We start from the raw sequence: 17,356 nt of genomic DNA on the forward strand, positions 1-17,356 counted from the left end.
GAATACTACAATCCAAAGCCACATCAAAAGCATTACACCATGCCCGAGAGACATCATCTCTTGACAAGGATTTCTCTCCCAGGAAGGACAAACGTGCAGTAGATGTCGTTTGAATAGAATAGATCAAAATAGTAAAAATACTGTATGGACAGTCAGGACTGAAATAATGCTGATGGACTGTTAACAAATTAAAAGTAAAGAGTCAATTTGGGCTCAAAATACCACACTTCACGTGATAATGTTTTTTTTTTTTTTAAAGAATCATTCCAAAGTGTTCTTTTGGCACCTTCTTTTTTTGCACACTGTTTCCAACAAATATCCATTTAAAAAGAAATCTACTGATTTGCAGATTATATTTATTTGTCTAGATCTGAATAAAGGCCCTGACAACTTTAGATTTTGCGATTTCACTAAAAGCCGCTGTGAGTTCTGTCGTTGTCTTAACTAACTTCCTGTCCGGTTTGCAGTTGGCAATCCTCACCCTCCTCTCTACGCCAACACATGAACATGTAGCGGAAAACGCCAGACAGGATCCTGCTCTCTACGCGTTCTCTGTGGGCAGGGATACAGGAACAACCTTCTTTTCTCTTTGACTGCGAGTGAGGAGTGAGTAAGGAGAGACACGTGTTACTGCCCAGAGGAAACAAAAATTGGAAAAGAGATCTCAGTAGTGTCTCATTCATTTCTCCTAGACAACTACGAGATCTATGTGAGACCAAAGTGAGGCTGTGGCTGATTTCTCCTGTTTCTCAATTGTTTCTCCTGAGAAACAGGTGCAGAAAATCTCAACTTGGGCTCCCTGTAAGTTTCAAAGGAGATCTCATCAAGCTCTCAATGAAGTTTCAGAATGTCTCCTCAGTGCTGGAAAGGAGCAAGGTTTAAGCGGTAAAGTCTCAAGTCTCACCTATTGCTCCTAAGGAATTTTAGGAGAAACAAATGAGAAATGTTTGAGACCAAAAAAGACTACAACAAGACTGAAATGAGAACTCTCATTGAGCTCCTTTACGGCTCCATAGCCATAAAGGAGCAAGCTTTGAGCAGTAAAATATTCCTCTGGGTGACCAAAAACTCTATAACAGTTGTTAAGCTGCAGTAGTCTGTGGCTAAAATTCATCCAAACATTAACATATTTTTGTTTGTAATCTCTTTATTGTTAAACTGAAAATAATGCAGGTTGATTTGTTGCCCAATGAAAACACACACAGATGTATTGCTGTAACTATCATTTCAGGTTTGCCAAGTTTGCCTCGTTCGAACTCCGTGAAAGGCCTCCAGGGGGATGCTCCAGGGGCTGCACACATCCGCATGATTATACCTGGAAGCTGCAAAAGTCCACATACAGGTCATTAGTCTGCCGCGGAGCAACTCCGCCGCAGCACCGCTCAGAGTCACTCCCAGTAAACAACATTACTCAAACCGCAGACCAGTCGTGGGAATAAGAGAGAGGCTGCCGAATAAGGTCAAAGCGTCTGAATGAAGTCATTTACGGGTTGAAAACTGATATTCATGTGGCACTTTACAGAGTGTCTCATAACTTCATTTATTGGACGTCTTTTTGTCATTTTTTTTGTTAAACATACACGTCATGAGAAGTCAAGTAGAGGAGCAGTGTAGCATGCATCACATTTTCATTGCAGGCATATAATCACAGTTAATGTGTTAAGAAAACTATATACAGCAAATTATAACTAATAATAACATTAACAGTAATATATGATTTTTTTTTTCAATTTATAAAATTGCAAATATGTGGATATTGGCATAGCCACATTATACAGCAAGTAAAATCGCCTCATCTTGAACACACATTCCAATCAGTAATTTTAAGATGAGAGAGATAGAAAGAGAGAGAGAGAGAGAGATTAGATTTAAGATTAAGAGCTGACGTATCAGTTTTAACACTGCAATGAACACTGACTCGATATCTATAGGATTTGTAGAGTATTTCCATTATCAAAACATAAAGCACACACACAATAAATAGCAGTTGTATGTGTGTGGTATACACAGATGGCTCCTTACGTGACAAGCACAATGATTTCTTTTTTAGAGAACAATGTTACAGTTTTTCTTTTTCTCCATGAAACAGCTCATTGTTACAGACATTTCTTGTTTTACATTCAATGATTTGGAGAACAGGGACTCCACAAACAATGCACATATAGAGCCAACATGCCTTTCAAAAAAGACAAGTTTATCAGTCACTCCGCTCCGTAACGTTAAAAAGCAGATCGCAGATTCCCCCTGTGGTGCGTTTCCCTTAACAGGATGAGGTATTTGCCAGAAGAGATGCTTTCATCCATCGTTCCTTCCTCGGTCTGATCAGATGAGTCATGTCGCAGTTCAGCAGTGCAAGATCTTAATGAATGCCTTTCTGAACTCGACATTAAAGGTGGTGTATATGATGGGATTTACGGCGCTGTTCACGTAGCCCAGCCAAGTGAAAGCGTTATACATCTCGGCGGGAACCTTGCATTTTGTGCAGTGGGTGTTCAAGATGTGCGTAATGAAAAATGGCAGCCAGCATATGATGAAGACACCTGAGGATGTACGAGAAAAAAAATGAATTGTAAGAGAGAGACAGTTGAAGAAAAATACTTATTACACCAAAATAAGGGCAACACTGTAAGGAGGAGTTGGACTAACAGAGGCATCAAGGGTATTTCCTTCCGTTGCATCACCGCCTGCCTTGTTTGCAAGCTCTGTTTTAGGTCTAACCAAAATATCTAAGATGGAAATAACAATGCATTCACAGGCAGATGGCTGGGAGCTTGAGCAAAAGAAAAGGAGTTTTTCTAAAATGTACATTACAGGATCAGCTTGTGGTAAATTAGAACAGAAACAAATATCAAGATGACAAAACAAAAAACAGCTGGTCTCGTGCATCCTCTTCAGAAGAGGTGTGCGCTAATGCTTTTAGCTCAGCAGCTTCATAGAAGACTTCAGCTTAAAAGAAGGTACAAAGAACGCCTTTTCAAGTCAATTTGGGATCTCAGTGCTTGGATTATGCTGTACGAGCTGCGGATAGCTATTTGTTTCTGTTTTTTTTTTTTTTTTATTTCCATATTAAAAGTCGCTATCTGCTTCAGTTGTTTACACAATGCTGTTTTTCCTGTCAAGCTCCAGGGAATGTTTTGTGGGCTCTGGAACTGAGGGTGAGTTGATAATGATGAGTTTTTATTTATGGGTGAACTTTGCGAAAAGTTTAATTGATCGATTTCTAAATTATTTACACCAAACAGAAAATTCAATAGAAAACTTCAGTAACTAGTAAACCAACTTACCCAGGACAATGGCTAACATCTGTGTGGCCTTCTTCTCCTTCTGCTGGGAGATCTTCCTCTTGCTCATGGTCTTCACAGAGGTCTGAGTCTTCCCATTAGGTAAGGCCTGCGTCTGGAAGGCTTTGGCCACGACGGGAGCTGAATCCCCCAGGGCCCCCTTAGCAGGGTCTCCGTTCTTTTCCGCTTTCTGACCCTCTTCAGGGGGTGTGGGAGGACTGGAGGTGGGGCTAGCGTTAGCCTTGTTGGGCATCAATAGCTGGTGGCTGGTGGCTGGAGTGTCTCCGAGAGCACACTGCGGCTGCTGCTTCTGTTTCTGGCTGCTGCCACTGTTGTTCAGCTCATCCAGCTCGAGATCTTCCCCTTCATTGACTCCATCTTTGATGAATATCTGAGCAAGGTCACAAAAGCACTGATTCAGTTTTTTTTCTGTCTTTTAGGTAATTGCACAATGGGTGACATTTAAAATAGTACTAATTAAAAAGAGAACAAATTACCCCACTTTGAGTTTTAAATTAAGGTTTTCTTTGCTCACAGAAGAAGACAGGTGCCTTTTAAGCTGTTTTCTCTTCTTGAAATGAAGGAAGGTGACATTTCTAAACTGCTAAATCTTTTATGTGCAAAATAAATGTGTTTCCGACAATTACGCTTTTCGTGAAACAAAAAAAAGCTTGAAGCATGACAAAAAAAATAAAGAGCACACACCACTTTCTTCTTGTTGACAGGAAAACTCCCATTAGACTTAACAATCATGGTGCACAACCTCACATCCTCTGGATGAGTGCACTTATCCTGAAATGAGAACAGCTGTGTCAGGAAAGGAGAAGGTACAATGTCAAAGCACAACTGATAAAAGGGCTGTCGAAGCACAGGTCCCACTGCCTACCGGGTCAAATGAGGCTGCATCGAGCTTTGGCACAGAAAGGCTGTTTACCAAGAATACGATCTGCAGCTGCAAGTCCATTAACCAGATGGCGTAAGAGTCTGTCAGCTGAGATTATTTTACTGAGATGACCCAAACTCATCCAGCAATTAACATCATAAGTGGAACTTTATGTAAATTTTGTTCTCTTACTCTATAAAGATCACATATGCAATCTGTCAATATGCTGCCATATAACGACTTCACGGATCATTAAATTATATGGTAATGTATAGTCTACACGCTCACGCACTCTCACACACACAGAGCCATGCATGAACATGAGTAATGCAGTGCACTGGATCAAAAGCATTACTTTGGCTTCCTGTGCAGAGTCCATCGAGCTTCAGTGTGTCAGTAAAATCAATAACCAGAAAAGCAAAAGGTCATGTGAGGGCCATCTTATTTATGGTTGCTTGACGGTTTTCGACACCGAAATAAATGCAAATGTAACGCAGAAATGAAACTGAATGGAACCAGTCACATTTCCATCTAGAGGAGAAGAACAACATTTGAAATGCTTTAGATGTACCTGAGCCATGCTCTTTAATATATCGCCTTGAGTGTTATCCACTGTTTGTTTCTTGTTCTTTTTTTTTTTTTTAAAGAAAATCAATTCTCTTCTTGTCTGTGCTTTTCCCTTCACCGTATGTTCTAATGTCATACAATGCCTGAGCATAAAACCTATGGAGGACCAAACCTGACATAAGTATAAATAAATAAATAAATAAATGCATAAATAAATACATAAATAAATAAATACATAAATAAATAAATACATAAATAAATGCTGAAATAAATAAATAAATGTATAAATAAATAAATGCATAAATAAATGAATAAATAAATAAATGCTGAAATAAATGTATAAATAAATAAATACAAGTATAAATAAAAAAATAAATGCTTTTTATTTATTTATACATTTCTGTTCACCTACATTTATTTATTTCTGTTCACCTACATTTATTTATTTCTGTATTTCTGTATTTCTGTTCACCTACATATATTTATTTCTGTATTTCTGTGTCCATATGTAAATGAGGAGGTAGGAGGTCCTAACCTCAGTCAAGAGCATGATTGGTCAAATCGGAGAGCCAGACAAAAACAAACGATTCCTGATCTCAAGCCTCGCTCTCTGTAACGTTGTAAAACAGCTCCAGTTAGCTTAATGGCCTCGACCAGTGTGACAGGTTAACTGGCGTTCATTTTAACTTGCGAAGGTCCCAGATGTGCTGGTGGTGTGGTTTGAGAATCCAGCGTAGCGTCCAGGTTAACTGTTGACACATGTTACCACCGAGAGTGAGATACATGTCTGGGCTTTCCTATGAACCATTGTCGCTACTGGTGTTTGTATCACAGGTTGATCTGGACGTCTCACGATTTGCCACAGCTGATTGACCTCACGCTGAGCTCAGGCTGGATGTCAACGTACTCTGCAGACTGTTTGACCAGCAGGCTGTATGACAGTGTACAGTTTTCACACCGACTTAGCTTCAGCTTAATAACGATGGCTTTAAGCGACCATTTGAACAGTGCGGAATGAAAAATACCCGATGGTAACCGGTGTCACAAGGTAGCCTGGACGCTGCGCTACAGCGAGCAGCTAACAGCTAACATAAGAGCTAAAAGGGGTCTCCACTCCGCTCTCGAGCCGCTCGGCGTGAACAAATGCCTCAGCCTGTTCCACCCATGAGTTATTTGAGAGTACAGACATTCACGACAAAGATATGAGACCGACAACATGCACTTTTGGACGATTTGTGCTCTGTAGCGCTCGTCTAGATACACATATACATGACTTGGAGCGATGAGCAGAATGTTTTTCCTGGTTAGCGGACATGGCTGAGGATCCCTCTCTCTCCAGACGGGATTCTCAAACCACACCACCAGCACACCTGGGACCCTCGCAAGTTAAAATGAGCGCCAGTCAAATTCATAACTATACCATAGCTACATGAACAAATGTCAACAACTGCAGCTAACAGTTAGCTGAGCGGGCTTGCTGGTAGCCAGCAACATTCCTGTACAGTGTACAGGAATCAGCGCTGCTAGTAAGGCAGAAGTAGTAGACCCTCATCGAGCACACTCCTGTAACCAATCATGCTCTTGACTGAGGTTAGGACCTCCTACCTCCTCATTTACATATGGACACAGAAATACAGAAATAAATATATGTAGGTGAACAGAAATACAGAAATAAATAAATGTAGGTGAACAGAAATACAGAAATAAATAAATGTAGGTGAACAGAAATGTATAAATAAATAAAAAGCATTTATTCTTTTATTTATACTTTTAATTATTTATTTATACATTTATTTCAGCATTTATTTATTTATTCATTTATTTATGCATTTATGCATTTATACATTTATTTATTTATTTCAGCATTTATTTATGCATTTATTTATTTATTTATTTATTTATACTTATGTCAGGTTTGGTCCTCCATAAAAACCATGGAACGTAATTGTTTTGAGAAAACATTTGACGGCAGTTTTATAAAGACACAAAGGGCAAGATACTTTTTTATGTTATCTTTTCAAACTGGTTGAAAAATATATAATTCTAAATATGTTCAAAAAGTACGGAAGCCTTAAGCAGCCATTGGTCAAACATTCTTTCCTTTGTTTTCCCGCAGTAATGAGTTAAACTCTTTGTTTTCTTGAGATCAAGAATTATCTATGTCACCATTACCAGATAACAACTAGTTGTTTTTCCCAAGGTAACGAGAAAAGTTTGTCGAGATGTCCAGATAACGAACTTTGTGTTCCCGGGATCACAAATTAATTATGTCATTATCAAAAGAGAACACTGTTGTTTTCCACAGATTATGAGATTTAGTAGCTGTAGCTATATAAGTCCCAAATCACTGCAGGAACAGTTGCATTATGTGAAGCGATGTCAGATGAACCAGAGCATTTTGATTGATATAGTCCATTTTCCTGCAAATAAGTATATATATATTCTTTTGCTTTCTGAAGATCACAAATTAATTATGTAATTATCATGAAATAACAAATGTTGAGTTGGTTTTCTTGAGATCTCGAGAAAACAAGCTTTTATATCAAGAGAAAACAAAGGTTATTCCCTTTTATTACTGACAGCTTAATGTTTATTGCATCAGCAATGAGCCATGAGTAGCATCTGATTTACTAATTTATATAAATACGTTATTGTACCATTCAAACACCCATTAATGAGGGTAGTTTCTTATCCCCAGGCCAATCAGCGGTTGTAGCCCACTGGACAGTTTGTTGTTGCACCTATCGCTTATAGTATCACATTAATAGTCGAATCATAAAACAAAGTTCATAGAAAGTTCATATTCTGCTTTGAAACTCAAAAAAGCCGCTTATAGAGCAGTGTGTATGAGTTGGTCCACACTTGTGAACCTTATAAAGTTGTTTTTAATGAAGAAATATCTTGTTGTCTTGGGATAGAATTTTGATAGAATTTTACTTGTTATCATGGGAAATTATATGTTTGACCCGTGACCATTTAGGGATTCTGTAAAAAAAAAGAAGCATTTAATACTATGTTTTGCATTTTAAATGGATAAAAGCCTGCAAAGAGCAACACTTTACACGAAGACTGTCTATGTTACTTCAATGGCTTTAGTCCGATCACATACTGTAGACCTCAATGTTGATTTATACATTCAAAAGGCGCAGACAGAAGGGAGCTCTGGTATGATAAAGGTGTAAATCTCAAATCTCAATCTCACTTTCATATTAGAGCCATAAAAGTTTTCATCGTAAACGGCGACCGTATTGCTACAGCAGCTCACCTTCAGCGAAGTGGCCACATCAGGGTCGGCAGCCTGACAGACGCGCTGCTTTGGCTTTGTGTTTACACGTTTCCTGCGCTTCCTCAGGACCACATAAATTTGCACATAAACCAGCAGAGTGATGATGAAGGGAACGTAGAAGGACACGATGGAAGAGTACACCACAAAGGCCGGATTGGCGATCACACAGAGAGACTCATCGCGAGTTGCTGTGGAGATAAGCACAGGGTGAAGAAAGGTTTCAGACTGTGTGTTATGTTCTATCCAAAATAGTTTTCTTTATGTGAGTGTGGTTGCATTGTGTTTTTGTCAATGTGATTCTTGAAAAACTTTCTAAAATAAAAAATGGGAAACTTTGTTTGGTTTGAGCTTGCAGCTAACAACGAAGGGCTTCTATTTGATTTCTATCTCTTGAGGTTTCATCCAAAACTGGAACCAATCCTACACTTCCCTCACTCTTGGAGGTCATTCACACAACTTTCTTTTTTCTCCCATTCACATTCACTTCAACCGCGTGTAGCTTATCCAGGAAGCTGCCACAGCGCCTCTATCTGCTGCCAAATGTAGAGATCATATCACCCCAATTTTCAACTCCCTGCACTGGTTGCTTGTTAATTTTAGATGTCACTGATTTACTTTTGAAGCCAGCCAAATTGGCGCTCTGAGCTGCATTGCCAACTCCTCTTTACTCCCTTCACACAAACACACACACACACACACACACACACAAACACACACACACCCACACACACACCTACACACACGAACACACACACACACCTACACACACACACATACACACACACACTCTCACACACACACACACACACACACACACACACACACACACACACACTGAGGTGACCATCCTGTCTCTTCTGGACTCAAAATGGACCAAGTTCAGACCCTACAGGCGCTTCAGATTAGGCAACAATTGTTGCCACACAGGCAAGCATAACAACCGATGATGTCACAGTAATTGTGTAGTTCATGATAACAACTTGCTATCTTCACACTTCAAGGCGGCGGTGCCTCAGGAGGAAGAGAAGGCTGACCATTAAAAGGGCAACACAATTTTACATGAAATTAGGTTTACTTGTCACAAGGAGCCTTTCTCAGCCTGCAAAACCAGTTTAAACCAGTATAATATCTTCTATAGCTTAGGAAAGAGTTTTTAAAAGTCTGAATAAATAATAGGCCAGTTGCTATGCAACTTTATAACAGGCCTGTAAACAAATGGAGAGACGGAGCTCTTGATACACGACAAAGTCCCTCCCTTTTGGTGGATGCACTGGGACCTTATTTCTAAAATTAGTATTAGTGTTAACTGGGAGAGACAAGAAAGTCACAGTTTGTCATAAAACTGGTTAAGTATTAGACAGCAAAAATACATAACTGACGCTGCCTCATTTGACACTCACCAAAACCTTTCACAGCCGATCTGGCCAGCGAGCTCACAGAACTTAATAACTCTACATTTACTACAGCGGTCAATATGTTGAGACTTTTTGAATGATCTCTCTGTGCCAAGGTGAAGGCTGTGTTGTACACTGAGCATTTTCACTCATAACAACATGGTTTATTTCTGCAACTTTATTGACTAGCATGAGTTTAAGATTTACTTTAAAGATACACAATGTAAGAATTTCAGTTTAAAACAATTGAAAAATAAAATATGGCGCTTTTCCAAGCAAATTAAGGGTTTGATTTTATCATTTTATATCTATACTCCCTCTCAGCATGCCCTGCTCTCTCCAGCTGTCCAGGGCATGTAAACCTCCTCCCAGTGGAGCTCCTATACTAGTTGTGTAAGCAACAGCAACACTTTCACACACCTTGTGCTCCAAGCTCCCAGTCTGAACACCTAGCTGTACTGCTAACTGGGCTAACAGCAGCTACACTTAGCAGCAGTTAGCAGTTACATTGGTGATATGCTACCCCCTATTTGTTTTGAGTATGAACTCAATAGGTGGCCAATTCTTACATAATGCACCTTTAAAGCCCTATGTTTACATTTCTATTTGTAAATACTGTATGTGTTTTGAGTTATGGTTGGGTGAGAACAAAAGCAGCACCTTGCTAAGAAGTCCTATAGTTCATATGAGCATGTAACCATTATAACTTGAAAAGTTACATAGTGCACCTTTAACAGAAGCTTCAAACTAGAGGTGTGGACTTTGAAAGAGGTTTGCATTATGGGATAAAAGTCTGGATAGCTCAGCTTTGGTTGCGTTAACTTCAAATAATTGTTTCTAACGAGCCCCAACTTTGTGAAAGTCACATATTAAATTGCTGTAATACCCCCTATACTCAACCCCCTGTCCACGTGTTGAAGAGTCTTTAAGCATAAGAGAGAGAATCTTTATTTGTCAGACATGTAACACACCTGAAATTTGTCCTCTGCATTTAACCCATCACTAGCTGCACATTCTAAGTATACACATACATACACACACAAGCATGTCAAGGTACACTGTATGCATGAGTATGTGTCTGTAGGTGAATATGTCAAAATCTAAGGTTGTGATATTCTGTGTTTGAAGTCATCAACAGACACTTGACGTCCCTTCACAGTTTTAGAAACGTTTAATTCATTGCCAGAACATTTTAAAGGAAAGTTGCTATGGCTTTAAACACTAAACTTGATGGCTGGCGCTGGTGATATCTGCTTTCATGTTCCTTGCAGCTTACACTGGCCAGCTCTGCAGTCACAGCTCACTTGTGTTCCGGGGCTCACAAACCTAAACGCCTGAGTCTTGGGAGAATTGACGTTACATCAAGGCAGTCGAAGGGATGAGTGAAGCATCAAAGTGACAGGATGTGAGCCACAGGAGCTGGTTAGCAACAAGTCTAAAAATCGCTTAATCGCTTACGGCCTTAGCAGTAATCCTCTCTTCAGGCCCATGTTCAGGGAAATAAGCAACCAAAAGGGCTAAGGCTCACTACCAGTAGTTACATTTAAGTATGAGGGAATAGGTTACTTGCAAGAGCTGATGTGTCGATATCTTATATTCTCTTTTGAAAGACAATGCAGTAACACAAGACTCTGACATACTACATGAATGAATAATTAAGTAATGATTAGCTCATAACTATCTGAATCAACTTACTTATTTTTTTTTTTAATGAGTTGCTACTGACTTACTATTAACCACCCGCTGTTTGGCACGAACTAGTGATGACTTATTCATTACGATTATTAAATCATTAGTTGTACATTGTTATTGTGTACCTTTAAGTAAAGTGAGACACCATACTGAGTAGTTAACCAATGGACTCATTAAATACTAATTACTGAATCAATAAATTACCGTTAATATTTACTTTCAAGTTAAGTTACCACATACACTTGAGTAACGATGTTGGGCAACTAATGATTCATTAATTAGTATGACTAAGTAATGAGTATTTAATCAAGTATACTTGGTAAATCCCAAGTACTATGTTTCACTTTACGTGAAGGTACACAAAAAGAGTAACTAATGATTAAGTAATCAGTAATTAATGAGTCGTTACTGGTTAGTGCCAATAAGCAGTTGGTTGTTGTAGTTGATCAGCATCACCTAACTACTCATGAGGAAAGTGGTCAATATGTCGAATCATGGATGTTTATGAACCAGTCATTACTTAATGGTTCATTACTATAGTATTCCCCAGTGTGGCATCAAGTAGCTCATCATTATCTACTATTTATTCCTTGAATTAAGTTATTAAGGAATAACTCATTAACGATTCATTACCTATCAAGTCACTCCTGATTCATTCCTTACTCGCTCCTTAGTAACTATGCACATTTTTGTATACCGTGTTGTAAAGACACTAATAAACGGGCACTGATGTAAGCATTCTGCTTTAGTGCATGGAGAGAAGATACATCAGCTACCTATTCACAATGCATTCTGTGTATCTCTTCTTTATATTATATTATATGATGTACTGCGCAGTGGCTGTGTGTCCATGAATAATACAGTACACCACAATAAGTGCTACCAATTTAGTCACAAACCATGGGAAAACATGTTTGTTTCACCATACTCCTTCTTACCTGTGTTGTTTAGGCCAAACAATAGGGGACATGATATGGCAAAAGAGAGTACCCACACCACAGAAATCATTACTGTGACCCGTCTCCTGGAACTGTAGCGAGTATTGTAAAGCATTGGCATCGCAACTGCTGTGTAACTGTGTGGGAGGGAAAAAGAAAAAATAGACACTTTAGTTTAAATCTATGACATTTAGCAAAACAAGGAAGGTGTGATGAGGTTAACAAAGATGTGTGGTTGGGGATCACTTGAAATCTTAGCTCAAAGGAGGACAAAGAAAGTGGTCAAATAAAATAAAAATCCCTTTGGAAACAGCTATGTGCCGCGGACATACAGAGGAGGAACTGTAAAGAAGGCTGTGACTCACAATGAAGACCTTATCATTTAACCTCACTACATTGTTTGACCTTATAAGTGGGTTTGCGGTAATCGCCCAGGAAATGCACAGCTTTCTACCGTGTGTAATGCATTGATTTTTTTTGTAATTTGGTCCCAAAGACTTTAGACATAAAGCCAAGTGGTTAAGGCTTTTACAAGACTATCATTAGTTTTTGTTTTTGTTTTTTTCTTTTTATGGAAACACATGAGGGAAATCAGGATAAATCTAAGGTAATTGTATTAAATCATGTGTTGTTAGGATTGTACCAAGATATGCACAAGCCTGTGGTATGGAGAGGTTTTCTTGTCCCACAAGTAATAATGCACAGTGCTTTTACAAGGCCAGATGACAGAAAATGACTGGTGTCCCTGGGAGCACAGTACATTATTTGTGCACATGTCTGACAACCATCTGAGGCTCAGAAAAACACATAAATAATACTATTACTGTTATCTATTTTGAAATGTGGTGGTTACTCACAAAGAAATGCAGCCTTTCAGTGAAAAGGCAGTGAAGAAGAGCATTCCGAGCTAATAAACAAGAATATAAAAAAGGAAAATGCTTGTAAGCTTTGTGAATGCTTTATGAGGAAGGAAATGCTTTTAGCACATTTGTTCAGCCTCAAGGATGCAAATGATGAGTTTTGGTGAGTAACATTGAGTGTAAACATAATTTCCTTTAAAAGAAAACTTCATAGGAAACTTCTTCAGGCGCATCAAAATTTAATTTGAATGTGGAAGAATCTGTGCTGCATAAAATGTATGGCTGATTGGTAGTAATAGTGTAAATATGAGCTACAGCACTGGACAGTATGAGAAAACTGATGCGTTAGTTACTAGTAGTGACCCAAAATCAAATCATGAACGTACAACGTACCTGGAGAGCTTTGAATTTATGTAGCTGTGTAAACAGACTTAAAACTTTTCTCACAGTATTTGGCATATTTTATTGTATGTAACCATATGACTTATGAGTGCATTAATACACAAAGCTCAAGGCTAACTGCTCGTCTTATAAAATATTTTTGTGGACATAATTCAAGATTAAAGATTCAGGATTAATTAAATTGTCATTATACAACAATAGACTATATAATGAACGTTATTATGACTCACTAAGAGCATCATAATAGGGAGATATCTTGTAGTTCCACTTATAAACAATCTGTCTTTCAGCAACACAATTGGATTTTCTTTTCTTAAATCCCTAGGCCTAATAGTCTTCTGCTTTTAAAGATGATGTTGCTGATTTGATTGGCCATTAGTGGAAGCTTCAAATCATTCATCTTTTAACAAGAGATTAGGCTGACTGAGTATTCACTTTTCCGCCCCCTAAAGTAAGCTGTCGAGACTCATGCGTATTGTGATCCCCTCCTTTTGGCTCGACACTTGTGAGTCAGAACAAAGTTAGTAGAGGCAGAAAACAATCCTTTGATGTATAAATTAAGATGCTGCCTGGAGCTGCAGAATTGATAAAAGGAAAAACAGAAATTTTTCAGTGACTCTTCGCTGAACTTGAATATCTCAGCGTCATACTTGTGGACACTGAAATGTACTCAACATATTGGGTAAAAGGAAAGTGATTGTGTCACACTCATCCTTTTCATGATTTGTATTCACAAGTACACAGCAAGTGGTCACAAGTCAAATGAATAATATCTAAATGTTAATGTCCTTGCTCCTTCTCCTCTCCAAACAATTCATTTCAAGTACACACAAACAATCATCCACCATGGGATTATTCACACTAATAAGATTTTTTCTCCACATACGATGGACATTTGCATTCTAATTCCATCACTTGAATAGGAGTTGAAATTGTGTCCGCATGTAACCACGCGATGAATATTTATTTTCCATATGTTTTTAAGATGAAAATGTAGCCGAGCAGAAAATCATATGAAATAAAACTTGACAGGTTTCTGTGACATGAAAATATGGAAAATGTTATGTCCTTGGAATTCTTCATTTATATCAAACCCAGCTCTCACACTTTCACAACTGATTGTTAGCAGTACATGATTATTTCCTACAGTTCTTAATCAAATGTCAGGCATACATGCCCTTCATGTGAACTGCTTTTGCTTTGTGATCTACTGTAATAGAGGCGTTGCCATTAATCATAGTCATCGTGCAAGTGATGGCTAAATAAGGGAGTTATTTTTGTCTGCGGCATTAATGAGTCCAGAAGTTCTTGTGACAAAACAGGCACTGCGGTGAACTGTCACTTTAAATAGTGCTTTATTTGTTTGGGTAGGCTATAAAGGCTATAACAATAAATTATTATGTTTGGTTCTGCAAGGGGTCCCTTGTACTAACAATCTCACAGCGAAGGATCACTTAGCTCTGCCGTTCCCATCAGCTCTGTGCTCAGTGTTTGTTTTTCATTACTGGTCTGATTTGCTCTCACCACTGTCTTTTATAGCATTGTTTTCAGAAGCAGCAGGCAGCTGTTTTGAGTGAAAAGCTTTAAAGATCTGCACAGCACCAAATGGCGGACAGACAATGTTTCCAACCAGCTGGTGAACATAGTGGAGCATTTAGCAGCCGAGGACCTGGATATATTATTCAAGAGTTGGGAGAAAGACCAAAACAGAACGGATGGGAGACTAAATTGTGGACTATCAAAGTTCCAGATCTGATCAGTGTATCAATATGGGAAGCTTATGTTTGTTAATGCATTCAACGGATCGTCATAAAAGACGATAATTTGTCAGTCAAACTATGTAAAAAATGTAGGTTTACATAATATTGTTTCCAGTAGGGGTGAATGGAGCATTCATGACCTTAATAAATATTTACTCTTATGAGAACGTTAATACAATATTTACATATCACATGCTCACTCGTTCTGCTCTATGTAACTTCTGTGAGAGGGTAGGATCACAGCGTTACATATATGTTTACTTCAACATACAAGTTTTCAACAAATAATATTGTGAAAATGTAATACGTTTTGTTTGAAGTTATCACCTACATTACATCAGACAAACTGTTACAGACCTGGAATTTGTGGGGGACACCAAATTGCACAAAATGCCAGTTTCTACATAATGTTGCTTTAAGGATGACCTTTAACATGTTGATGCCTGTATTGCATATATTGGGTACTACTGTAAAACATCTCCTCTCCTCTTTCCTCTAATTTTTGTTGAAAGATGTTTTTCTTGTGATGCCTTTTCACCTATCTTTCTCTCAGCTCATATTTACACACAGGTTGTGTGACCTGATCTTTTCAATCATTTATTTTTGATTTATGTATGCATTAAGATCAGTTAATGAATATATATTCATTGAGTTAATCCTGTGATTTGCCCACTCATGACATTGGTTGTTGAAGTCTGTCGCTAAAGATACTGCTCCACTTACTGTTTGTGTTATACAGTGGTCAACTTGGACTTTCATTAAGTTTGTGCTGACAATGTGCCAGTGTACACAATATTGTCATTGCATTTCATGTTTCCCATGCACCTGTTCAATAGATGGTACATACTCTTAAGTCCTGAAATTGCCGCAGATTGGCATATTGAGAAATTCACATTAATAACCCTGGACCATCTGGTGAGCGGTAACAGGCTATTCCTAAATGAATATACGTGAAATAAAATTGGAAGGTTGTGAAATTTGTGTCTAGAAAGGCCAATTAGTTTGTACAAAAAAACATATGCATGCAATTAGAAAGTAGCAGTTCCCCCACTGTTATTCAGAGGGTAAGATTCCCATCTAAAATCAATTCAGTATGCATGACAGGCAGGATTAAACAATCTGTGCAGTGGTGACCTCACCGATCAATGCTGATGGCACAGAGATTGAGGATGCTGGCTGTACACATCATCACATCGAGAGTGACAAAGATGTCACAGTGGATCTTGCTAAAGCGCCACTCTCCCACTACCTAGAAGAGAAAAACATCAACAAATGGCAGCTTACAGGAACAGTCAACAGAACAAAGTCACTGCAAATGATGTGTTTTGCTTCTGCAACACAAAGCAAGCCTGACAGTCAAGTCTCCCTTTGTGTATTTTTTTTTTTTCCCCCACATTATTTTCCACACCGGCAACAGAAAGAGGAAGTAAAGAGCGAAACTGATGATATGAATACAGAGAAAGGAAAGTGTCACCTGTTCAACAGTTCAGCAGAGTGCTCTGAGTCGTGAGTGAAGTCTGATAGAGAACAGATTGGATAGGCGTGGGGTTGTTATCATATAAAGATAATTACAGGTGAAAACAGCTGTCATACATATTTCACAGTATACACAACATCCAGATGTTCTGTTACATTCATGTGATCGAAAGACTGTTGGAAATTGACGGACGAGCTGAGTGGATTGTTCAGTGATGTCACGACTCTTCACACCTTTTCTCTGACACCGGGAGGAATTAAACACGATAGATTATTGCAAACCTACTGACACCCTCACCCTGGCCGAGATGATCATCCTTTATAAACATGCATCCTTGTCTGCAGCCCCAGGTGGCGTTCAATCAAACACATGATCGAAACCCATTTGTATTCAATCCTCTGTGCCACACATGGTCAAACCAAGAGATGAAACATCATCAGTGATGCTCTGACGGGTCCAAAGCCGCCCACCTCGCCTGACACTACATCCTACCTGCCCCCTCTCAAGGCTCTGTAAAGGGTAAGAGAGATGTGTGTGTGTCAGAGGAGAAACTCCTACCTCTCTGTGGATGATTAATCTTTGTCCCTAGCCGATGTCTTACATTTAGCACCGGCTTAAAGAGTTCTTTGTTGTCTCCCGTGACTCCAACACTAGTGGTGACTGCAGACAGATCTGACAGTATAATGACTGCCCTTCTCCCTGTTGCAACCTCTCTGTTCTTTTTTTTTGTTATTGTTGTTGTTGCTGCATTGTTCTACCCTTTCAGCATCTCCACACTATCCACTGCAATCGCCCTTCCTGTTCTCTCCTTCGCTA

At 38.8% G+C, this 17,356-nt stretch overlaps 1 protein-coding gene across 2 annotated transcripts in view; it reads right to left on the reverse strand.

Annotated features, from left to right (window-relative positions):
• Nucleotides 1–1,129: 1,129 nt before the first annotated feature.
• The window catches only part of drd2a (dopamine receptor D2a), a 47,631-nt gene continuing 31,404 nt past the window's right edge, over nucleotides 1,130–17,356 (reverse strand). Inside the window, exons 3-8 of one of the 2 annotated variants that reach the window (XM_030402887.1) lie at nucleotides 16,203–16,312; nucleotides 12,042–12,178; nucleotides 7,997–8,205; nucleotides 3,987–4,073; nucleotides 3,285–3,672; nucleotides 1,130–2,540 (exon numbers count right to left, since the gene is read on the reverse strand). In XM_030402887.1, the coding sequence (XP_030258747.1) occupies nucleotides 2,344–2,540; nucleotides 3,285–3,672; nucleotides 3,987–4,073; nucleotides 7,997–8,205; nucleotides 12,042–12,178; nucleotides 16,203–16,312 (1,128 nt within the window). In that variant the 3' untranslated portion in view covers nucleotides 1,130–2,343. The remainder of the gene's footprint in view (nucleotides 2,541–3,284; nucleotides 3,673–3,986; nucleotides 4,074–7,996; nucleotides 8,206–12,041; nucleotides 12,179–16,202; nucleotides 16,313–17,356) is intronic. The other variant, XM_030402897.1, reaches the window with a different exon arrangement.

This window comes from Sparus aurata, chromosome 2, assembly GCF_900880675.1.
Source record: "Sparus aurata chromosome 2, fSpaAur1.1, whole genome shotgun sequence".
In the NCBI taxonomy this organism is placed as follows: domain Eukaryota; kingdom Metazoa; phylum Chordata; class Actinopteri; order Spariformes; family Sparidae; genus Sparus; species Sparus aurata.